This window comes from Sciurus vulgaris, assembly GCF_902686455.1.
Source record: "Sciurus vulgaris genome assembly, chromosome: 7".
NCBI classification, from domain to species: Eukaryota; Metazoa; Chordata; class Mammalia; order Rodentia; family Sciuridae; genus Sciurus; species Sciurus vulgaris.
In genome coordinates, this window is record NC_136467.1 from 23,412,230 (window position 1) to 23,439,318 (window position 27,089).

Sequence of the window (27,089 nt, forward strand, 5' to 3'; positions counted from 1 at the left end):
TAAATGAGTCAGTGCACAGTGGTCTTCCTGATCATCTGGGTCCATTCTTTCCAGAGATGCTCCCCAAGTGGGTTTGATAACTGAAATATTGACTAACAAGTTCAAGGAAGAAAATAATTTAGCACGGCCTCAGGCAAGTCTTGAATCATATATTCTCTCTGCTCTGAAATCTGAGCATGATAGGATCATACTCTTCCACTGACTAGTGGATGCCCATGACTATCTCCACTCTCCAGCTTTTTAAACAGCTCAAACACCTCTCATTCCATAAGGTGGCTTCATATACATATATATATAATATATATATAAAATATTATATTATATATATAATATATATTATACTCAGTTTCCTAATGCAGCTAAGCTAGGATGATACCTGGATTGTACACTGCCACACGCTCAATACTCTAAGCTACTGAACAGAAACACTTCACTGGAAGATTCCAGAACTTCTTCTGGGCTACTGTTTCAGTCATGATTTTTCAGCCCATATTATGGCCCTTTTCTTGTTTCTTTGAGAGACTGGAGGCTCAAGGAAATTATCATTAATTTAAAACACATAAATAAACAAAGTAGATGTATATAAAGCAAACATAATTGTCTTTTATCTCTCTTACAAAAGCTATCATTCTTGGCTCAGTAAATAATAATGTTTTATGTCCATACAACATCCAAGCCCCACAGCAAGATTTATAAGGAAAGGAAATCATTTCCTAGAGAAACTGCCTTGGAATGAGGTGGCTCATTATCTGAGCCAGCAGAATCTCAACTCTGCTTAACCCAGACTTCCTTCACAAAAGCAGCAAAAAACATCCTGGTTAAAAACATTCTGGTTTAGTAGAGAACAGAGAGCCAATTAAGGTCAGCAAGCCAAGAGTTTATAAAATTTCCTTTTATTAAAAATAACAAAATTTCAGTGCCTCTGCAATGGCATCTAAGAATTACATATAATTAAGTTTCTTTGTGAATTAAATTAGAAGACAGCTCACTTAATACTCTAGGACATTTTACCTACTTCTGTCTATGCTGGCAATATAGCCCCTGTTGCAGAAGTTCAGTATTTTAAGTCTTTCACAGGAATTGGAACCTATCATATGCTACAAAGATATGATTATTTTAAAGTAATCAACAGTACTTGACTTCCCACACTGTAATACTACATTCTATTCCATCCACTTTGAGAAGAATTGCATTCTATGCTGTATTTACATGTACTTTCTCTTTTTATGAAATACTGATGTTTATTTTAGATTTGACATTTTATTCCAAAGACCTAAAGATCTTATTTAATTGTACCATTATCAAGTTCTTAAAACTACAAAATGCCAGCATAGTACTGAATTATAGAAATAGTTAACTTTCTTGATATACTTCTTCACATCCCATTAAAAATAGCCTGACAACTAGACAAAAAAGCTAACATGAAAATGTGCCAAATTCCACAAGCTGTGAATTAGGATGATTAGTTAATGGGGAGGGGGTTGGAGGTGGTGACACATATTTTCCTACTTAGTCACAATATACTAAAAATAGAAGATCAGTTTACCTCCCCCTCCTAAAAGAGAGAGAGGGGAGAAGGCAATAGTTTCCATCAACTATTCTGTTCCATAAACTTGGCCAATGCTAATCAATATTGTTGCTTTAAGAAAAAATTTTTATATACCAATCTATATCTACATTTGGTAAATACCTCTGCATTTCAGGATTATTTTCTTTAAGGAAAACAAAAAAAGACCAGGTTAACAACATGCCTGAAAAGCTTTCTTTGGCTTCCTGTGCAGAGGGTCTTGTCACTCTGGGAACCCTATTGCCTTTTCGTCACACAGCATGAAGACTATGTGGCAAACACTGTTCTGTAACAGAAGGATCTCTTTTCATTTCTGACTCTGCAGAATGAGATCACAGAAAGTCTCACACAAAGCGCATGGGCTGCAAGACTTGTTTCACTGGGCCCAAAAAGACACAGCCCTCTTCACTGGGTCTTTTCTTTGAACTACACACTTTAAATGAGCCATAAGATTCAGGGGGGAGGGGGAGGGACAAGGAGAAGCAAAAGCCAATGCCATCTATCCATCTTCTCAGAACTACAGGAGCCGATGGCAAAGGTCAGACCTTAGTGGGGAAACTCTAAAGGGTCCATGACAATTGAAAAACATGAGTTTGATAGTTATTTTTTACTCTTTTCCATTGAATACCCTGCTCTGTTCTTTAGAATATGTCACTCATAGCCATTTCTGACCTGAGCTCCAACTTCCAGGCAAAGACAATTTCTGCTTCTGAGTTTCCACAGCAAAACTGTTGATCTAGCCCAGTTTTATCAATGAAGCTTTAAGAAGATTTTTGGAAAACAATTTTGATTTTTTTTTTTTTACATAAGCAATAATCTACACACTAAAAATACTGAGCTGTAGTTCTCTGATTGAAGAACTACATGATTTTTCAAGCTGGAAAGAACATGTTTCCAGACTCTTAAGTTGAAAATGGAAAGAGTAAGTTGTAAATTCCTCCCCCTCAAAACCCCAAATTAATGACCATTAGAGAAAAAAAGCATAAAAAATATTTTCAAGTTGCAGCCTGCTAAATATATTCAGTATTACAAAGTTAAAGTTAGTCATATCTGTCTTCCTAAGCACATTTTACTTTTTTTCCTGAAGGGAAAGACAGGTATCAAAATCTAACACCTCATCCATTTCATAATTCTGAAAAGAAAATAGAAATCTCTGAAACCAGAAATGGATCTGATGACCTTGTCTATTACATTGAGGGTGAGGGGAAGCCCTTTTCTTAATATGGTTTTGATGATTAATGAATGGCATTACCATATTTACTCCCACATCTTTCCGGCTTGCATAAACCTCTTTGGCTGAGAATACCATCAAGGAAAAACATATTTCCACCACCTAATTCTTAACCTCCCCCTTGCTGTTGTGCTTTTAAAATAATTATAGTGGAAAATTTTTTAAGATTCTTTTTTCCCCCCTTACCAGACACTAGGAGAGACTAAAATAAAGAAGCAAACAGCTACAGGCTTTGGAAGACAGTGAAGAGGGGCAGCCCAGAGTGGAGAGTGGGGCTCCTCCGACGATAGGTGGCAGAAGTTGATGACTGCCATCATCCCACCGCACTTGGGGGACCATGGAGAGGACCCAGGGATAGCTTGTAGACTGCAGCGCATGAGAAATCTTCAGTGCGAAAACACAGATTCACCATATACAGGTCCTTCCACTGACCCTTTTGAGTTGCTCACAAATAAGCCATGACTCAATCGGAGCTTTTTCTAAAAATAACGATTGTTCATTGAAGGAAGGAAGAAATGCCACACACTGTATATTAAATTATTAAATTCACTTTGTGAAGATTTTTTTTTTAGGATACTGGTAATCTCATAAATTAATAAGCGTAGAGGCAAAAGGTTGCAGATGATTGACATAATTATTTCCTTTCAGGAGTGAAAAGTTTAGAGGAAAATGAGGAAGATCACTTTCAAATGATGCTGTTGCATACATATTCTCATTATGGCTGCTTTTAGTTACAAATAAATTATTTATTAAGATGAAATTGCAAGCATTTAGGAAGGAAAGTAGCCTGCTAATGAGTCGTGGACATTATGTGCTACACCTGGAAAATCTTCTAACTCAGTTGTTTCCCCCAAAGTTCATGTTTTTAAAATATTTTTTTAGTTGTCAATAGATCTTTATTTATTTATATATGGTGCTAAGAATCGAACCCAGTGCTTCACACATGCTAGGCAAGCACTACCACTGAGCCACAACCCCAGCCCCCAAAAGTTCATTTTTGATGTCTTTGGTCGACACTTAAAATATCAGTTTCCAAAACAATACTTACTAATTCACTGTGCAAATCATGGTGTGGAATAACGACAATAATTTTAGCTAACATATTGGAGGTGCTTTTTATGGGATCAGGTTCTACTAAAAATATTATATGGTGGATTGGGATTGAAGCTCAGGGTAGAGTGAAAGAAAGAAAGAAAGAGAGAGAGAGAGAGAGAGAGAGAGAGAGAGAGAGAGAGAGAGAGAGAGAGAGAGAGAGAGAGAGAGAAATAAAGAAAGAATAAGAATCCACCCATAGATACAGATCTATCCTTCTGCGTGTTCTTCCTTGCCATTGCACTGCTTCGTCCTTCCTCCTTCCTTCCTTTCCTGACCCTCCACCCTCCCTCCCTTCTCCCTCCCGCTAGAGAAAGGTAGGTAGGTATTGTGCCCATCTACAACTAAAAATATTTTTTAAAAAATTATATGTAGTCTTATACTTAATTGTCACAGTGATCCAAGGGAGTTGGAACTCATGACCTCATTTCAGAGAAAAGTAACTTTTCACAATATACGGAATAACAAAAGAAAAAGAAAAGTAACCTTTCCTGAGCCCATATAACTTCTAAGGAATAAACTAGTATTCCTACTCATGAGCAGTCTTCAGAGCCCATATACTGAGCCATTACACCCTACATCTCAGGAGCAGACATGCAAAAGAAAGATACTACTAATGCTGGGTAAGCCTTTCCATGCCTCAGAAAACAGTTAAACCTGAATTTCAACCGTGGTGATCAAGAGGTTAATGTAATTGGTCTCCAACTTTAGCTTGCCTCAGAATCACCTGGCGGTCAGCTCCACCCTCAAGTTTCTGATTCAGCATATCTTGGTTAGGGACCCCAAATGTGCATTTCTACCAGTGATGATGTAATACTGGTCCCAAGACCAGATCGTGCTTTAAAAACCCTGGTAAAAACATCGCTCCAAATATAGGACTCTGGGATGCAGTGCAGCATGAAGATGAGCAGCCCAGAGTGAAGAATGGGGCTCCTCTGATGACAGGTGGTGAAAGATGCATGACTATTGTCATCACACCATACCACAGAGAGGTTTTGTTCTATTATTTTGAATAATGGTCTCACCAAGTTCCTGAGGCTGGTCTCAAACTTGCGATTCTCCTGCAATCCTCCTGCCTCAGCCTCCCAAGTCACTGGGATTATAGGCCTGCACCACCACTCCTGGCTCTGAGTTTTAACTGACACATGATGTAAGGAATTTTGTTGAGCACAATTACTATTAGGTTTAAAATGTACTCTGACGTCTGATAATCCCGATAATGTAAATTTAATCAGAAAAGAATAAGCATGTGAGGATGAGTGAAGCTTCATAGGCTTGGTTCATATTGGTGGGTCTTCAGGAAAAAAGAGTGGCCAGGGACCAGGGACGAGTCAGCAGAACTACATCCTGCTTTCACTCTGCATTGCCATCACTTAACTATTCGCAAACACAGTCTGTTCATCCATAACACGAAAAATAATTCCCTTGCCTAGGGGGTGGGCAGTAATAAGAATCTAATAAAGTAGGGGGATAACAATATTTTATATACTTAAAAATAAAACAGTATTATCGTCATTCTGATCATTTGATCTGATCTCAAAATGAAGGACCTTTTTCTCTCAGGAAAACTAAGGGGTTTTTAAATCAGTTTACTATTATTGATCATTATAATGAGACATGATTAGACACTGTAACACAAAATATTGCTAAAGAGTTGGAAGAGGAAATGCAAGAAAATTTAGTGGGAAGTTGGTGAAGAGCTTGCCCATTACAGAAATAACTGATTTTTGAACAACCAGATGAGTAAAAATTGGTTACATAATCCTCTTGAAAAGAGGGAAAGATAATGAGCAAGAAGTGTTTAGCATTTATTACCAGGCTGGTGATAAATCGTACACAATTATGGAGAAGTTAATGCCAATTTTCTATCAATATCTAGAACTTTCTACAAACTGAATTAAATGTTCAGTCTCAGACCTTTCCACACTGTGCTCAGAAACGACACTTCCTATTGTAAAAGGTGGACGCAAATTTGTTAAGTTTAAAGGAGGAGATTTTCCAGTTTACAGAGAAAGTTGCTGTTGTATTACTTCCAGTTCCTTCTAGTCTTCAAAGAATTATTCCTCTTTTTCTCTTCTTGCCTGTCATTATTATGGTTACAGCCATGCTTCATTTGCCTTCTCCTTTATTTTATGAGATCTTAAAAAGTATTTGTTTTAAAAAATCATAATATCCACTGACGAATGCTGTACATCTGAAAACAACAAAACATAAATACCCCAAAAGAGTATGAAAGCAAGATGGGATACTAGTCTTTCATAATCAGACCAAGATGAGAAATTATACTTTCACAATACCCGTGATTTGGTACTGAATCATTAAATAATGTACTAGGATTTTTCTGGATGCTATCAGTTTCTGAAAGAATGATCTATGTCAATTGATCTACAAGGGATTTTTAAAGTGAAAAGATTTTTAAATCAAAAGCAAATGTATGCAAATACAAATCCCATAAGTCTATAAAAAAGGCTAATAGCCAACTAACTCCCCCGTCCCCCACATACATACACACACCCTGAACCTCACACAACATGACTGTATGTCCCTTCTGCAGATGCCTCTGTGATCACTTCAGCCATGAGGTCTCTGTCTCCACCTAATAACAGAGTTTTGATAACAGATGATCTCAGTCTCATAGAATGAGTTTGTTCTTGCACCATTAATTTAAAAGAGCAGTGAACAGTCAGGGGGTACATTAAGAACAAAACAACTCTGTTCTGTGCAAGGAATCGGCATTCAGTGTGACACTCGTCTTGAACCATATTCAAAAGGGGGAAAAAAAAAAAAAGAGAGTCCAAAAAATCATGATCACATTCTCTACTGTAAAGTATTAGGCACAATGAGAGGTGCCAAATGTACTTCTAAAATTCTCTTTACTTTTTAATTCCCACTTCTTTTTATATGGGAGGTTTGAAAATTCACAATTTGCAGCAGTGAAGGGAAAAGGAAGCACAAGTAGGAATCACTTTTTAAAGATGACCTTTTATTAGGAGGGAGTGCAGAGAAAAAAACTAGAGTTTTTTTTTATGTCTTGATGCAGTGTTTTAAATCCACCTGCATTATTTTTAGAGGAGCAATTTGCTTAAAATCAAGTAAAACTGTTTTGAAGGCACATTTTGAAAAAGATAATAAAGCCATTATTCTGAATTTTCTCTTTTTTTTTTTTTTTTTTTTTTTTTTTTTTCGGTTCTGAGGACCAAACTCAGCACTCTCCCACTGAGCCACCCTCCTTGCATTTTAATATTTGTGTATTTTCCCCTAGTCATCTAGATACATGTTCATTCGGCAAAAACAGTTCAGCTAATATTGAGTATTGATATTTTGTTTACTATACTAAACATGTTTGTACGTCCACATTGTAAATGTCATTTTTCATACCTTTATTTATTCATTTTTATGTGGTGCCAAGAATTGAACCCAGTGCCTCACACATGCTAGGCAAGCACTCGGCCACTGAGCTACAATTGCAGCCCCTCACTTTTCATTATTAATAAAAGTATGCTGTATTGATGGAATTGTTGGTGGTCCTTTGTTTTTTTCTACATACCCAGTATTAACTAGGTATCTTAATATAAAAAGCCCTTTAGCATCTATTAAATTATTCTCTTGGGTATATCTCCTAGTAATTAATCAAAAGGTAAAACATTATCTAGCATGGAAGAAAAGCCCATGCTAGACTATTTTTAAATGTCAAATATCTACTTTTTAGTATTATAAACCCACTAATTCTAAGATCGATGATTTTTTTTTAATCTAAAAATACTCATTTAAATGGGAAACATCAGATAGATAAGTGATTGAAACACTAGAAGGGGGTACAGATAAAATGAATTTAAAAGTATTTGTCCTTTGATAAGTCAAAAATCACAAGTTAAAAATATACTAATACGGGCTGGGCATATATTTCAGTTGGTAGAGTGCTTGCCTCACATGCACAAAGCCCTGGGTTCAATCCCCAACACCACAAAAAATAAAATAAAAAAAAATATATATGCTGTATTGATATAATATAATATATATATAAATGTACTAATACATTATGCTCAAAAAAATAAGTTCAAAGTTGGTTTCTGATTTGTAGAATTCTTTCGCCCATGGCAATAGCATTATAAAATTCAGTCGAAATCTGAGGCCAACTCATATAGCTAAATCAAATTAATAGCAACCCCAAATACCAAATCCACTTAATACCCTGGAGCCTCAGCCCAAGATCCTGCTAAGCTCTGAGCCTCATGGAAGAGAAAAGAATACAAAGGTGAGCTGGGAGGAAGCTCCAGTACTTCCCTCTCCTAGGAAAGGGAGAGACAGAGGGGCTCACAGTGCAAGGACATGCAGGAACAAATACATAATACCACAGGAATCGTGAGTCAAGACAAGACAGGAAGTAAACTCCATGGCCTTTCAGGCATGAAGACATGTGAACTCTAAGTCCAGGATTCTGATAAAATCAACTGTTTGGGGAGTTCTTCTTAAATGCTATGCTATTTTAGGTAGAATTGGTCTTTCATGGATAAAATATATTCAGAAAATAAAACCATGACTGTACATAAGACTCATAGGCATTTTTTCTTGTCATTATTACCAAAATAATACAGCACAGCAACTATTTACGTAGTATTTCTATTGTATTAAGTATTATAAGTAACGTGGAAATGATGTTAAGTATACAGGAGGATGTAAATAGGTTATGTGCAAATACTATGTCATTTTACACAAGGGACTTGAGTATCTGCTAGTCTTGATCTCAATAGAGTCCTGGAAACAATACCATGTGGATACCAAGGGACAATTGTATACATCAAAAGAAATGAAATTACTGAAATGCAAAAGGAGTCACCCAAATTTGCAAAACTGAATAAGTCAAGTAAATCTGTTCCCAGTTTAACTGTCAGGTGAGCTCCAGTTGTTCCCAACAGCTCTGTCCACATCAAATCCATGGAGTGGATGGGGTACCCTTATCACAAAGGTGTCCCTTTAAATAATGTATTTTATTTCATTTTCATTTTAGCACTTGGTCTTTCTTGGTTTTGTGCAGAAAACAAAAATAAAGATGAACTCCCTAACTTTAGGCACTAATAAGAAATAAGGAAGACAATGCAAATATAATAATCATAAAACACAACATGGCAACTAAGTACAAATTGTTATGAAATTCCTAAAGAGAGATGGGGAAAAAACATAAGATTTAGAATATATTTTGTTGCTCCATGGCTACCTTTAAAACACCATTCCACAAAGGGTTACGTGTGTATACACATATGCGGAAATTTAAAAGGGAAAAAGTTAATGATCTTTCTAGTGTTATTTTAAATGCTCCCTGCATGAAGAGGCATTTGAGGTTGCCTGAGACGGGGAAAACCTTATTAGGTAGTAATGAAGGAGAAAGAAGTTTTAGGCTGAAGAAATGATGATGCAGCATGCACACTGAATGTCAGAGAAAAAAACTGTTTTCCCAGTTGCCTCTTACCTTATGTAAGGGAGGGGTAGAAATAATTCAGAAAATATGGGTTGAAGATACACGGTGAAGAACCTCAAATGTCAATCAATAAGGACTGAACTTAACTTCAGCACTTGAGAGCTCTTCAAAGTTCCCAAATTACATTTTAAGAAATGCTTATAGGAAAGTGATTTCTTTCTTTATGGCAAGGGAAGACAGGGTCTACAGCATTGGTTTTTCTGTTGTTAGGAAAATTGAGGCGAGAGGTAATAAGGACCTGCATTAGAATGAAGGACACTACAAAAACACAGGTACACAAGAGACATTCCCACCATTGCAATGAGTTCAAGCTCACAGAGGTGCTGCCAAGGGGAGTCAAAGATCATGTCTGAAATGTGGATTCTGGGTGGAAGGAAGATGGTGACATCACCAACACGGAAGTTAGGAAAAAGACATTAACATAGAAGAAGAGCTTAGAAGGCTAGATGCTCTCCTTTCTTCATAGAATATTTCCTAGATTTTCTCCTTTCTTCATAAAACAGACTGTGAACTGTAAGCTAATTAGATATTTGTTCTCAAACTTTTTTTTGATGGTTGTACTTCACATTACAGTTACAAAACTTAACATCTGTTAGATGATCCAATGAAAATTAAAAAGTAAAAAGATTTATGATTCCATGAAAACTTATTTCAATGGCCAGGAAAGTTGTTTACAAAGATAAATATGTACAGGTGTAATTAAATACAGGTAAAACAACCTTTTGTAAATTTACTGGTGGTAAATCTTCAAAATAAGGATTCTGCAATCAGATCACTTCACAATACCTACTGTAATGAAACTGAAATTAAAAATCACCAGTGAAGTATCATAAGCATTCACAAAACACAATTCTGATCTCAAAGAAACAGATGTAGCCTCCAAGGAAAGGGCTGTATATCAAATGACTGATTTTAAGTTCAAATGCAGTCATATGGGCACCTGGCTCTAGCTATGATGAAATCGCAAGCATTGTACTTCCCCTTTCACCTTAAGAAATAGTTGACTATTTTCAGACATGGAACAATCGACAAACAAAACTCCTGATCCTTAAGAAAAATGGAGTACACAAAATGAATACCATATTTATTCTGTTTTTCTATCTGTTCTACTTTCCAAGCCCATTAATAGAGCTCAAAGAAAGAGTAGTGGTTTCACAATGAAAGACACATAAAATTTTCCCTGCTCTATTATCATACAGACTTGGTTCCAAGCTACCACTAGTATCTTTATAACATACAGACTTCGAAGAAAATAAAAAGTCCTTGCAAATGGCTACAGCCAAGGATACTAAAAGCACAGGTTCTGCATAGCAAGACATCTGCTACATCAACTCAATTTTAAATGTGTATGGAACTCATGTCTATGTTCTAAGATATAAAATTGGAGCTTTGCCTTTTTTATAATATTTATTTAATTCAAATTACAGAACCCTTTGGGTTCCTGAACTATACACAGTGCTTCCTCAATCCCTCCAACAAGGTAACTTTTTGTTGTCAGGATATGCTTTTGTGCAACCCTGTGTATCATCTGGGATTTTAATATTAACAGCTGATGATTATGGGTTCTATTATATCACTTTTGATGAAGAGCTTCATTCTCATTACACCCTTCATAGGTTAAAATCAAAAAAGGTGAGCTTTTATTCAGGGGACAGTCATAGCAGGTGCTTCTTTAGAAATGAGGCCATCTTGACTGATGCTTTCAACTCCTTAGGACCCAGGTAACTTCTGAAGTCAGTAACTAAGGCAGAACAAATAATCCCTCAGAAGTTACTCACCAGGTGCTGAGTCTACTGTAGATTGGAATTTTCAAGTGTTTGATTGGAATTTATTTTTAGGTTCAGGCTTGATATTTGCTGAGCAATCCAATTTATAAAGAGATTTGTAGAGTTTTTCACAAAGATCATGAATTTTTGAAATGATAACAAATCACCTAATGGTAAATAAATGATAAACCACTCTGTTCAAGTAGAACAAAGTAATCAGACAAATCAATGCATACAATGACAACAAATAGATCAAGTTTTCCTAGGTCACACCATTTTTATCTTTAATTTTTATTGAAAGTGATGTTAGAAACATCAGTAAGTCTCCCATACTGTCATGGTAAAAAGCAAAATCCATATAGGTGTGAAAAATATAACTAAGAGGAAAAGATAAGCTCATTACTACATTAGTCTTTGCTAAATGGAAAAATAGCAGCTCTCAAGGAAAGGACCTTGGGGCATAGGAATGATAACCAGAACTACAAATGTGAGCAGAGGCCACAGAGGTGGATGCTTATACTGCACGTGGGTGAGGTTGGATATGCTTTGCAGAAATGTGTTCTGCCCCACACCAACCCAGAGGTCTCAACTACTGAAAATACCTGCATAAACATCACTAATACAAATACAGTAAAATTGAATATTCCTTTCCTGCTGACCAAAGACACTCAGCATATGTCACAAATAAGGTGTGTTTTAGAAAGCTGTTATTCACCTCTTGGTATAGCAGGTAAAATCCTGGTAGTTCCGGAGCACTGTTTATTGTGCCCCAAATCTATTACCAGTTTTTAATTGGATGAGATTATTTAAAATTGAGGTATGATTTACATACATTAAAAATGCACAGATTTTATGTGTGCTGATTGATGACTGTTGATAAAGGTGTATCCCTAAGTAATTACATCTCAATCAAAATTTGGAATGTTCCCATCAACCCAGCTTATCTTAACATTCTCCTTCTAGTCAGCAGCTCCCTGCAGGCAATGAATGTTCTGATTTTTATCATTATGGCTTAAAGGTGCCTCTTCCATAACTCCACATAAACAGAATCATGTTATATATACTCTATGTCCTTCCTTTGTTCAATATGTTTTGGAGATCTCCAATTCATATTGTTCATGTATTAGTAATTTGCTCTAATTTTGCTAAATAATATTCTATTTTACAAATATACCAATATCTGCTTATCCATGTCCATTGATGAACATGTGGAATTCTTTTCAGTTTGGGGTTTTTATGTCAATAATGATATGAAATTTTTTAGATTTTTTTTCGGACAAATGTTTTCATTTCATCTGGACAAATACCCAATAAGATTAGTTTGTGTGTGTGTGTGTGTGTGTGTGTGTGTGTATGTGTGTGTGTGTGTAACTGTGTAAGAAATTTTCACTGTTTTCCAAGTGGTTGTACCATTTTACAGTTTTACCTGCAATGTACGAAAGTTCCAGTTGCCCCATATCTTTATCATTATTGGTAATTTCAGCATTTTTAATTTCAGTCAAACTTATGTTAATAAAATTGTATTTCCAATATTCAGGACAAGATTAGCACTATTCAAATAAATTTCCTTATGCAAAAAATATTAACTGCTAGAATTAGAGAATGTTATATAAATAATCAATGAGCATCATGTATGCATATTGTGGGTGTATATATACATATGAAATCAAGAACTATTATATTCATGTCTGTATCAAATAACAGAAACAATGAGTATTAACTGATTTTGTGTCATGAACCAATATGTTCTTATTGTTAGAAGCACAATGTGATGAAAAGAGGAAGCATCCAATCAAAAAGCAGAGAGATTTCTATCTTGCTGCATGTTTTTACTAATTTTTTATTTTTCACTTACATTATTATTTTTAAAAGCTTACTTATATAGTTGTGTCCGCTTTCTTCAATTACATTTTAATTTTTATCCTATTTCAATAAACATTTAAAAAATAAAGTCAGTGTTTATTATAATAAGCCCTTCATAATGCAAATATAACACAATTATCAATCCCCTGTTTGGATACAGAGGTTACCTTTAATATGTAATTATAATATGTAATTATAATAATTATATGTAATTTCATGAAAATTTATATGTGTTGTTTCTTATAGGTGCCTTCTGATTAAATAATTTGAAAAAGTTTGATTGATATTATAAAACTTATTGCTTTTATAAAAATGTCATACTACTCTTTAATGTATAATATTTATAGAATGACCAGGATATAGCATAACAAATCAATCCACAAGATCCTTTTTCAACTTATTGGAGAACTTCAAATAGATCTGAACCACATCCATTTATTGAATATATAAGAACTGAACTTATAATATATTGAATATATAAGAACTGAAGTTAATTTTTATCAATGACATCTGGGTTATGCAGCTGGAAAAACAGAAATCGACTTTCCAAAATAGCTACCTCTAACCCCTCTCTGTCTGATTTTGACAGAAACAGAGGAACCATCATACAGTTTTTACCATGTGTATTAACTGTATTCTCCCACCTACGGCCCACAGGGAACAAAGCCCCAGTGTACACTGAAAAGATATTTCTGACTGGAAAAGAACATGTTTGCAAGATTTCATTTCACAGTCAGCATTTTATCTCATGTTACTAATTGATGGAGTTACCAAGAACTCAATTAACGGGTCTATTGCTCTCCAAAGCAACTATTTCACTTCAGTCAGTCTAGATGCATCAAAAAATCTCTTGATGTTTGATACATAACAGTTCAAGTTTAAATAAAATCCAACAGCTTAAATTTTTTTAATGTTTCTCAAAGGCATATTTTACTCTCAAACAATACGGGATTCACTTTTATTTTTAATCTGAAATAGCCCCAAATTTCTGATTTTACCTCTGCCTTGAATTAGTAAGATTTAAAATACTTTTAAGGAACTACATACAGTCTTACTTTTTAAAATATGTAAAACTCTAAATGGGGGAAAGCAAAATTATTTGTGTTAATTTTTTTTGGAAAATATTTTTTTAGTTGTCAATGGACCTTTATTTTACTTATTTTTTTTATAGTGGTGCTGAGAATCAAACCCAGTGCCTCACACATGCTAGGCAAGTGCTCTACCACTGAGCCACAACTACAGCCCTTGTGTTAATTTTTATTATTACATTTCTAATCCAGTCTTTTGCCTCTACATGAATAACAAAACTGGATTATTTTACATATTCTTCCCTAAAATCCAAAAAGACTTCTATTTTAACAAAGTATAATAAACTGGTTTTTCTACCAAAACAAGAAGGTTTTACTTACAACACTAAATATTTATAATTTATATATCTCTACTTCCCACAAATGGGAGTTTTCAACTTAGACAAAAGTCCCCAATTGAAGGTGCTTTCACAGAATGCATATATGATGGTAATCCTGCACAACAACATCACCTAGTGAATTATGTCACCATCCTTAGTAAGTGTAAGGACACACTCTGGTTTTCACACAACAATGAAATCACCCAATGGCACATTTCTCAAAATGTGTCTCCAACCCTAAGTGATGACTGGCTGGCTGTCATCATAACACAAAGATTATTATAAAGTCAAGTCAGGCGTTATGGTGGACAGAGAACAATGCTAGGTCGTTCTCTAAGTTTCACTTGAACCAACCACCTTGCAAAAAATATCTTAAAAATTTGTCAGATAGAAATATTTAACAGATGACAGAAATACTGAAAAGCACTTAAAAACAGAGAAATAAAGAATAGGAAATGAAACCAAGTAATAGGCGAATCATGTTGTAAATTTCATTTAGATGAGATGGACAAAAAAAAAGAAATCATATAAGCTGCTAGGAAGTAAGAGGCACCTAAGGGAACAATTTGAAGAAGAGCAGAAATGTCAACCTTTAAAAGCCACCTGTAAATATACTAAATTCTAAATCATTAGTCATTTCATTCTGTGACACAATTTTATCCTAAGCCAGAGTTTCTATGATGAAAATGATTTTTGATCCTATTAATATCAAAAATTACTGCAGTAAATATGCTCTGACTACTTTAAAAATTTAATAAAAAACTTTGGAGAGGTTCCGACTACTCAAGAGATCTTTATAGAGTTTTAGAGAGCTATAATATAATTGTTTATACATAACACAGTTTTGATACTTTATAATGCATCTTGCCAAGGAAGTAATAAATTCAAATGTAGACTACTCTTGCAAGACATTTGGAAATGAAGGGAACAATGAATGAAAATGAAGGCCTAAAAGAACAAATAAGTTAAGGGGAAGGGGGAAGTTCTGTTTGTTTTGGGGGGGAAAATGAGTATGTGTGTGAACTAAACTGAGGAAAGTATAAATCAAAAGAAAAAGTTTAAGACACAGATAATGGTGGGAAGAGAATTAGGGATTTGGTGCAAGAATTTTAATAATTGCTTTTTTCTATTTTTAACAAAAATAGATTTTTTAAAGTGTACATTTCAATAGCAATAAGATTAGTTTAGCACTTAAAAAAAAGTGATTCCATGAGAAGCTCATTTCTTGGAGGAACTAAAAAAAATTTTTTTTAAAGAGAAAGTGTTCTGGGTATTATATTCATTTACAGCAGTCACTTTCCTCTTTTGGCACAAATAATTATGGTAAAAGATTTTGGAATTTTCTTCCTCAAATAGTTGGCTTTCCACAATGACAGAAGAATTGACTTGTTTTTTTTAAAATCAACATTGTACCTGAGCTAAGTACAAATTTCTTCTCTTAAATAACTGAATGTCTATGCAATTCTATCTATGCTAAGCAAAAATACGTAAATTCTTCAATTGCTACAACCACTCAATAGTTAATGGAACCCTGTGTTTGGACAGAACTGAAAACATTACAAATCCAGTGAGGCCCCAAAGTAAGGATGTGGACTCCATCCTGGGAGCAAGGAGAACCATCAAGGGAACTCAGGACAGTGGCCTGACTCCACACATGATTTATCAGAAACCCTGTGGGGGGAGATCTGGGAAGAGCCTGAGAAGACATACAAAGGAGATGAGCAACTCAGAGCCAGTAGTGACAAAGATAAAGACATCTCATTCAGATTCAGCAGCCCCCAGTCACAACCAAGCATGGGTCCCAGTAAGAAGGAAAAGGCTTCCAGGGAGCCTGATGCTCCTTGTCTTTCTCATGCTTTTCTGTGTCAATGCTGTTCAATGAGGAAACCATTGTTCTGGAGCACAACAGCATGATGGTGGAAAAGCACAAGACTGCAGATTCGACAAAAGCCAATTCTGCCCCTGAGCAACCTAACGACGGCCCCAGGAAAGCTGCTAACCTCGGGACCCCCCAGCAGATACCTCACTGCATTCTGGGTAGTGGAGCCCAGGCCATCTCTCTTCCTGGACTAGAAGTTTTCTTTCAATTTTGTCAGCACTGCCCTCAGGACAGCCTCATCTGACCTCCCACTAACCTGTGCAGCCTCACTCCTTGTCCTCTTCTGCAGAAACTCTTCCTTCTAGTAATAAGGCTTAATGGTGTTTCTACAAAACCACTTGCAGTGCATCCATGAATTTGCACCTACTCTTGGCCCTTTGCCTACATTTACCCTTCTCCATTTCCATACCCATTATTCACCTTCCCACTTCTGTTATCGCCAGGGCTGATACTCATAGGGTACAAACCACTCCCCCAGTCACAGAAGTTTTACAACTGGCCTAACTGTAGAGAAATCTGATAAAATGGTCAATGATGAAGTTACACAAGCTTTTAAATATTTTGCCCCGCTAGAAGTTGTCTCCTCCATGAAAACTTTTGAGATCTGTTATCACTCCATGTCATGTTTGTCTACTAAATCATGATTACCCTTCATCCCACTATTTTCATCTCCTGTCAATCTCCCCATAAAGCTACCATATAGCTTTGCCTAGACAAGAGAGAGAGATAGGCAGTCAGGGAGACACACACACATACATAGACATACCACGCACGCACACACACACACAGAGGTCAAATATTACAATGTTATTATATTGCACCTAGCTTTTAAATGAGTCCAAGAGAAATAATACTAACTCTATGTTCTAACTCCTGTAAGTACTAAAATGCTGTCACAAATCTTGAATATATTTAATAATAGTGGCATACTGATTAAGAAGGTATAATTCTTAGATTAGCTAGGATCCTGCTAAGGAAATCCAAAATCTCAGTACAATAACTCAGGAAGCAACTCAGTTCATTCACTACACATTTACTGGGCACATCCTTTGTGGTGACATGGTCTTACATTTACAAATGGACACCACCTTAGATACAAGCAATGGCTTAAAATTCAGAAAGAACTTTCTTATGAAATGGTTACAAAAAAGACTCTCTACTATCTGTAAGACATGTAACCAATGAGAATCCAACCAAACACCAGCTAAGACATCAGGATTTACCAAACTGGAGGGCAGAAGTCAACTTAGCAAAGTCTCTCATAGAAAAACCACAAACCATATTGTTTCTTAAAATATTAGGTCTTCAGGGTTGAAACAAATTTTGTGGTCATAAGTTTCCCACAAATAACAGATTTTCAGGTTACCATTCTAAAGAGAAATGAGATTATCAGTTCAAATAAAAAGCTGATATTAACCTCTGAGGAACCATCTCAGAGACAAGTGGTATATACAGTCTGATAAGAAGAATTCAGGAAGAGGTGGGGTCACATTTCCACAACCCTGGGGTGCATACCTAAAGCTCATCCTCCCTAAAAAACCACCAAGGCAAATTACCTCTAAACGTGTTTTATGTGATAACATCATTAGTACAGCCACTGAAATCAGTGTGATCAGAAACTTTCATCTTTTGCCTTAAAAATCTGTTCAATGAGGTCTGTAACTCAGCAAAACTATTATTTATATTTGATAGGGGCTAACAGCAATTGTACACTGATGCTTTACTTCTGGATATACATTTAATGCATAAAACAAATAAAGGAGGAAGAAAAGAACTGTGGGTGTGTATGAAAGCAGTGTTTAATAGACACATCCAGTGTATTTTCCTTTTCCAGACTTGCAATTTACTTTAATAATATTCCCTGAGGTTTCAGTCAGGTAAAGAAACTTCTAAAACAATGCTTCTGTCATGGAGAAGAAAATGCTCATACTTTTGGCAAATTCCCAAACAAATAATAGTGGCTAGTCTAATCATATAATTAATGAAAATAAAAGACCCTTATTTTGAAAAGGGCTGACACATTCTGTTGTCTGAACTCTACTACAAACACTTTCCATCTAAGTTAGCAGCACCAGGCTTGGAATAGAATGTATACCATCTTTGATTCATAACAGTTGATTTATTAAAGAAAATTTTATAATTTCTTACAAAGTCTACCATTTCTAAACTATAAGTGTAAGACGAAGCTGGTTTAGGCATGACTGTACATCAAGATATCTTGACATGAAATACATCATAACAAACTATTTTTCTGAATAAAGATTTCATTCAAATGATTAACTATAAATATTTTAATCAATATAATTAGCCTTAAGCATAGAAGTATTGCATTAATGTAGCTCTCACTGGACTACTTGCTTCCTGAGTATTTTTTTAGGGAGGTGTTTAATCATCTCGGTTCGATGGAAGGGAAAGGATACTTATGTGATTTCATGATCACTGTGGGATTAATATATTTTCTCATCTAACCTCCAAACTTTTCTCCAACTGCTGCACCACCCTGTAAACTATAATCTGGAATACATTTTTCCCTCTCTCTTTTTTCTACTTTCTTACTGAATATTATATTGCAACTTCAGTAAGAACAGTGCCAAAGAGCACAAATTCCACTTGCTGGATTTCAAAGCATTTCTTAAGGAACTGGTAATTTGAAAGGTGGGGGGACAATTTCATACCTACCAAAGTCTCAGAGTTGATATGTACCTTTCCACGTCTAGAGCTTCCCAGATTTATTTTGTCCAAGAAAGCTGGACCTGTTCCATCTCTAATTTTAGTTCAGTATAAAACTCAGCAGCTAAAATCAAAAGGAACCACATGAAGAAAAAATTTCTGAAATGAATCAAATAATTTATAAACCAAACAAAACTATGTGTACATTAAAAACAAAGACTTTGTAATATACACACACTCTCTATGATGAGTCTGTAGGCTTAAAGGGTCTTCAACACCTCTAGTACAAGCTCCCCCCAAACATTTCTTCACGGACCAATCTTCTAGGGTGAGGAATTTGAAGGGAGGTTTTATTTTTCTGACAACCAATTACTAGGAGAGCCGTTTGGTATTTATAGCGTCATCTCACGGTCCTACCTCCGCTCTCTAGAATATATCTGTTATTACTTTCGAATGACTACTCTTCAACGATCTAAGGACCAGTATCTTATTCATACTGACTTTACTACTTCAAAGTAAAATGCCATTCCTCTCAACCAAGTTTTTAAATTAGTAGGATTTTTCATTTTAAAAATTTGAGCTTTATAAGCAACCATATTGTAGCTGACACAAAGGAAAGGCATCCATAGTTGTAGCTGGTCCCCAAGGATATATATAACATATAGCTGGTGTAGTCAGAGACTGCTCTGGAACATTCCAGAGATTGTTTGAAAATCTCGCCATCTTGGTTGGCCTGGTCTAGACATTCTATGGTCACCTGCTCTCGCAATTATGACAGCCATGCCTGGAAGCAAGTGTGATCTAACCCCAAAAGAGGACTATGTTTGTGACATCCTACTCCTCTTAATATTGTCTAAAAGGCTTCAGTTTCACTAGTGTCCCCATCACAGTGGTTGGTCAGTTGAGATTGTCATTGTGGTGACAAAGTAAGCCACCCCATTCTATGTTCAGGAAATTGACTTTGACTCATGTAGGATTTCATATCTAACTATACCAAATTCAGATCACCCAATGGGACAAGAAGGAAATAAAATATCTCAAAGAAACATTCAGAAATATCTGTATGCAACTTTTTAGGCTTTACTTGTCCATCACACTGGCTCTTTGAATTTAAGGTCTGGAATGAATAAATGGTCCATTTTGGGTAAAAGCTCCAAACAGTAATTTGAAATGCCCTGACCAAAACACATTCACATATCCAAACACACACTTATCATGGTCTGCAAAATAAGTTGCACAATCACAGCCTTAATTTTGACCTTTTAGATACATTTAGTGGTTTTAAGTATACATTAATACTAAAATAGCTAAAATAAATTAGAGATTTATGAAGGGATTATTTTTCTGGACATCTGGAAACCTTTTGATCAAATATAAAAACAGGTCTACAATGTCTATTTAATGCTTAAATGCAAACTGACATGTAAATGATACTAGATTATAACTGCTCATTCTGGGACCATGAGAAAACTTAAGACCCAAAAAAAGCACAAGATTCCTTCCACCCAATTGCCTGCCTTCTAGAACCAGGCTGTGCTCTGGGATGGAAAGAGCTACTTCAGGCCAGACTGTACTTTCAGAATCACTTCCCCACATAGCTGCTGATGTCTCATATGCAGCAGAATAAAAAGCCTTGAGGCAATCTGCTGATGTCACTGATTTTCAGGAGGGAAGGGAGACTCCTCCCTCAGTGCTCATGACTAAGGCCATCTGTGTGGAAACAGGCTCCTGGTTGCTTAGGAATTCACTGGCTCTTGCCCGTTTGTTTCCTACTCAGAAGCCTGCTCGAGATATCATTCATCTTCAGAGTCACAGAGTGTCATGCCACATAAAAAGAGGTTATTATTTGAAACACCTTTTTGAGATTCTTATCCAATGAAGAAAGAGCAACAGTAAGTTAAGTAACTCACAGAAAATTAAAATTCTCATACACTTCAATGATCTCTCTGGTCTTTTTTTTTTTGTTTTTTAGTGAATTAAAAAAAAAAAAAAAGAAATTCATCAGGTTTTTTTTTTTTTTTTTTTTTCAAATTGCCAAAGCAATACGTACTCATTGTACCAAGGCAAAAATTTCAGAGGTGCATAAAGTTCCATTGTCTTCTTCCTTCTTCCTCTAACCTATGCCCCTGAGATAACCCATTTTAAATGCCTACTTGTGTATCATCCCATGTTTTATTGTATTTAGATAGCCTTATACACACATATGTACATAATATATCCCAGTTTTTTAATACAGTCTATTACAAATCTTGAATAATCTCACATGGTCTACAGTTTGCTTTTTAACTTGACATTATTGTAATGGACAATGTTCTAAGCCAGTATGCAGTTTTTACCATTTTGTTCTGAAGGGTTACAGAGCATTCCATGGTGTGAAAGTAAAATAATTTAATAACCATTCTGTTGATGAATGATTAGTGTTTTCCAAGTGTTTGCTATTACAATGCTACAATTAAAATAGATACATATTTCTCTACCCTTTTTAGCTTTTATAAGATAGATGCCTATATGTAGGAGTGCTATACCAAATGGTGTATACATTTCTAACTTTAAGACACATCCAATTATTCTCCAAGACAATGCCAACAGTGTCAGTATATACCCTTTAACCGATGGCTTCAGCCATCCCAGATGGTATCAACACTTCCAATATTGTCAAACTAGTGGGTTAAAAAAAAAAAAAGTCACATTTTGTTATTGTAATTTGCATTTCTGTGGAACCAGTGTAAATATCCAATCATTATTTTGTTGCAATTCTTATTAAATGTAAAAGTTAATAATAATGTAAAAGTTACATTTATTGAGAGTAAGTTATCTTTCTGTTTTTTTTTTTTTTTTTTTTTTTTTTTTTTTAAATCCCCAGAGGCACAAACCTTGTAAGTTATTTGCTTGGCAAGTGTTCCATGAAAATACATTGCTAACTTACCTAACAGGACACTCGATGGAGCAATCCTATTACATGAATTAAACCATGAGTGTTATCAAAATTAAGCTATAATATTTTAACTTTTCATCAATCTTAATAATCAAATAAGGCTCATGAACCTTCCAACCTAGTGATCACAGTCAAATTAGCAAAACATTATCAAGAAACAACCAAAAACCACCTAGGTTACCACTCAGTGTAGAGAGATGCAATGGGAGTGGGTTGGGAAAGGTCATCTGAGGTAACAGAAATGAAACTGAGATCAGAGTGTCAAAAAGAAACACACACATCCTTAAGGGGAAAAGAGTTGGGGTTAGGGAGAAAAGGATCCTGGGGAGGTATGGCCAAGGAAATAAAGGCCTCTGTACCCAGAAGACAGGGTGGGAGAACACAGGAGAGTACAGGGGCTATCAAGATGGAGGGAGGAGCAGATTTGGGGCAAGAAGGTGGAGCCAAGAGTACTATCTGCATATGTGAGTGTGGGCCCATTACATGTCCAGGGTAGGTGAGGATGAGCAACCAGGGAGGTGACTCCAGGGCCCAGGAAGGGGCTGAGACTGAATATAAGGACTTGGGAGGCACTGGAATTCAGATGCCCCTTTAAGGCTCCTAGACCTGAGATCATGTAGGGGTCATCAGAGAATAAAAACGTCAACGAGTGTGTATGTGGAGATAGAACATCACAGTGAAGAAGTAAATCTTCTAATATTTAAACATTCTAAATATTCTAATATTCTAGTAAAGATATGTTATTAAACTATGAAGGTTTTAAAATTGTGTGTATCTTAAATTGTAATCTGCACTATTTTAAATGACTTCTGACAGAGTTGGTTTTAAGGAAGTCTACTGTTGAGTTATCATGTGAAACAAAACTGTCATATTAAAATGCCAGTAGTAATTAGACAAAGGCAGATGAAGGGAAGGAAGAGGGAGGGGCATAAGAAGGACATTAGAATTAATTAGACATAACTTTCCTAGGCTTTTGTTTGAATACTCCACATCACGTCCAAACGACAAGAATAGGATCCTAATTAGAATAAGTTATACTCCATGTATGTATAACATGCCAAAACACATTCTACTGTCATGTATAGCTAAAAGGAACAAATAAAATAAAACAATTTTTAAAATGTCAATAGTAACATCTAAAACATTTTTTGAGAATTCAACTATTTATCTGTGAGGTGGTGGCATTTTAAGTAGGTTGAGAGATACAGATAGACTATGTTCTGGCTTCACAAATGAACACAGAAGACTATCACAAACTTCATTTGATCCACACAAGAAATGGCAATGAAAGAAATGTTTAAAAGGAAAGAAAATCTTGTGTGAGTAAGTAACTTACTCCCAAGCCCTCAAGATGGGAGCCTCCTTATTTTCTGTACCCTGCAGACTTCTCTTGCCTCCTCAGCTTAGTCCTAGTCTGGTTCATTCCTTTTAATTTGCTTAAAAATACACGTTTCTTTTCATTTATTCAAAAGACTGAAATTCAGGAATATGCATGTATCAATTAAAATGTTGATATCTAAAATATAAAGTCCCAACTGAGGTACTTTGTTTTAAGAAGACTGGAAAATTTACAAATGCATGACCTAATTGAAATGAAAGTAAATAGATCTCAACTAATTTTCATCTCATAATTTATCTTACAAATGTAACTGGTTCTTGGAGGAGCACTTTGAAAGTTAAGAATATTTCAACACCTCATCACAAAACTCAAGCTATGTTTAATTTTCAGGTCTCTTTACAAGTGTCTTTCCTCTTCCATCAATGATATAAACAGAAAGAGGGACTTCATAGTAAAATTCTAATAAATGCACACAAAAATTCACTCAGTTTTTTTTTTGTTTTTTTTTTTTGTTTTTTTTTTTTTGTTTTTTTTTTGGAGACTTTAAAAGCGTGCCAGGGATTTTCCAAGTACCAGAAATTCTTAAAATAATCTGTGCTTGAAAAACAGCATTTACATATTAAATACAAGTAATCAAAAAATAAGCAATTTTAGCAGGTAATCTATTTCTATGATTCCTTAAATGTATTATTTGTAATAGCATAGATGCATTATAAATAGGGAATTTATAAATATTTATTAAATTCTAAGTGGTAAATACATGACTTCAAGAGTAGTGATTTTTAATTGATTTTTAATTACATTAGTGTAAATAGGTTTACACTAGACTTCAAGAATATGATTTTTAAATTGACATTTCAAGTTTATTCTGAAAGAAAATATAGTAACCTGAATAAATAAAACAGGAGAAAATAAAGAGTAAACCAGAACAGACTTAAAAGAAATGTAGTTAGCTCAGTGACAGAACTAAATGAACAATTTCCTTTTAATCATTCACATTCCTCAATCTGATTGACTTGTTTATATAATTAGCTGTTTATGGAAAACTTACTTTTCAACAGCCAAAGGATCTTATTTCAAAGATCAGAAAAAAACTGTAATTACAAAAAATAGACATTTTAATTCCAAAAGCACTATAATTAAAATTAACTTTTTCATTCCAACTATACTAAATAAACCATGTAATCTGAAAAACAGTTTCAAACTCCTATTTCATATTATAACATGCTCATAAAATCAGGATGAATGAAAATAGCAAAATCTGTATTTTTCCATAAGTAACTATATTAAAGCTTGAAGAAAAAAAAAAAAGAATTAAGCACTGTATATTTATTCAATAGCAAAGGAAACAACCAAACTCTCTTAATGTCAGTTGTGGAGTTATCTCATCACTCAATGTGGGCTAAATAAATAAATAAAATGAGGAGGACAGCAAAGATTAAAGAAAGAAACTTGTCAGAAAACAAAACAAGGATCAAAGTAACAGTGTTCACCCAGCATTCAGAGAGGCTGGAGACCAGAGGCACAAAAAAACCTAGAAGAACAGAAAGAGAAGAAAAGACAAGTGACAAAGTAACTTTAATAAGTAGCACACTGGTGCAGAGGACAATGAACTCATCATTCGCTTCAGTCTTACCTGAGTGAGGAACACAAAGGATACACAGGAACAAGAAGAGGAGAAGGGGGCGTGGCTTCCACTTCCAATGGCAGCTCCACATTCGACTTGAGTGAAACATCCTGCAAAAGAAAGAAAGGCACCGTCAGACCCTGGACTTCAGGAAAGCGTTAAGACAACACCTCTTGTGGTTTCCAGCAGCAACTGGAAAACAGAAATCGTTTCCAGCCTTGCTTTGGAATAAAGGAGCTGTTTTATACTGATCGATCGATTGATTGATTGATGCATGCTGGGATCAAACCCTGAGTCTGGTATGTACTAGACAAGTGCTCTACCACCTAGCTACACTCCCAGTCCAAGAAGAAACGTCAACAATGAGGATGACCTAACCACCTCCTTCAATTTCACTGGCAAAAGAAGAAGAAGAAAAAAAAATAATCCATGCATTTTATTTGCCACTTGATGGCACTGACCTCATGAGAAAATATATGGACATATACATAATAATTTCGGGGTGAAGATGAGTAAATAAATGATTCAAGAAAATCACTGTTTAAAAAAAGAAAGCAATTTCAGCTTCAGTCTATTCTACCTTATCAGTTGCATGCCCATCTTGGATCTTGGTAGCAGAACCATGTTTATACAGACCTCCTCCACAATCTCCAAAAACTGTCAAATTTAAGGAAATGTTTTCATTTTGTGGTATCTGCTGCTTTACAGATATTTAAATAAAATTAAATTGATTAAGCTCTTTCCCTAAAATGAGGCAGTGAAGCATTAATATTCAAAAAGATTGATTCCTTATTATAACAATAGATACTGATGTTTTTAAATGGCTAGAAAATACCAAATATTACAGACACCAGTAAATAACATTAGATGGAGAGAAGCTGTTTTGTAACTCTCAAATACTCCTTGTGCACAATGGTCTCAGTTTAAATTTATAGTCATATTTAACAAAGCTTTAGAAAGAAACATACATATTATCTTGGCTCAAAATAATAGTATGATTTATTTCATTAATTCAGCACCTTCAAAAGAGGCAAGCCAATTAAGGGGGCAGTGAGTCTAAAACCAGTCACCAGAATGGAACACACAGGGGTTGGTGAGCAGGAGAGAACTGAAGAGGCATCCAGGTAGTAAAATAGCAGTATAAGATCTCCAGCTCTTAAATAGCTGGAAGAGAAAGCTAGTTTGCCTGTATGTAGTAACTGTGAGTCATTTCGTTTCTAAAATAAAGGGTGAACTATAAGATACTTGAGGGTCACTGGGAAACCTTCCTTAAAGCCTGAAGATTGCTTACCTGGATAAAACCTAGAATACTAAACACAAAACCAGAAAAGCACTAGAGGAGAAATATTCAAGTGAGCAAAGCACACACCTGATTCCTGCACTTGCCCCAACACTGCATTTTAAACTGCATTTTGAACTCATAGCAAAGAGAACATTAGAGTCAGAGAGACCTGGCCTCTTCACTTAGGAACTGAGCAATCTTTGGAAAATTTACTTTATCACTCGAATTTCCTTTATCTCACCTGTAAACTGACGAACAGCAACATCCCTAGTACAGAGAGTTGAGATGATCAAATAAGATAATGTCTTGACATTCAGTAAGTGTTCAGTAAATATTAGCTATTATTATTGTTACCACCATGCCAGACTCTAACATAAGTGTGGTGATTCTATCCACAGTGAAATCCAAGGAACCAATGTAAACAAGAATAGACAATAGGCTTAATTCCCTATGCCAACACCAATTGACTGATTTATGGCCACTTCTTGGATCACCTGGGAACCAAACCCAAATAGGTTATTCATGTCTGTAACGAATACAAAAATATTATATAGTGTCTGAATCTCATGTCACATTTTCCTATTTAACAAACCTGAAGTTCCAGCAACAGGCAGCTCTCTTGTTGAAAACTTTAAGCTAGGACAAAGTTAAGATCTGAAGAGAATATTTTGTATGGAAAATAATTGTTTTGAATACATTCATCCAAAATATCTAAAGTTAAAAGCAACTGCTGTGTATGGGAAGCATGCTTTAGTAAATAATAATAGATGTGGGCATTGGAGCAGCACAGACTTACATCCTGGTTCCTCCACTAACTTGTGGTTTGGGGGCAGGTATTTAAACTCCCAGATTTTTTCCTTATCTGTAAATAGGCTACTACCCACCAAAAAGAACTGGAGACAACAATTCATGCATTAATGGGGACTTCTAAAAAAGTAACACAGCAATATCAAT

General features: G+C 35.3%; 1 protein-coding gene across 6 annotated transcripts in view; it reads right to left on the minus strand.

The window, feature by feature from the left end:
* The window catches only part of ADGRG6 (adhesion G protein-coupled receptor G6), a 134,970-nt gene that overhangs the window by 101,898 nt on the left and 5,983 nt on the right, over positions 1 to 27,089 (minus strand). For all 6 annotated transcript variants that reach the window (XM_079148990.1, XM_079148991.1, XM_079148993.1 and 3 more), the window contains exon 2: positions 24,863 to 24,963. In XM_079148990.1, coding sequence (XP_079005116.1) covers positions 24,863 to 24,963 — 101 coding nt within the window. The remainder of the gene's footprint in view (positions 1 to 24,862; positions 24,964 to 27,089) is intronic.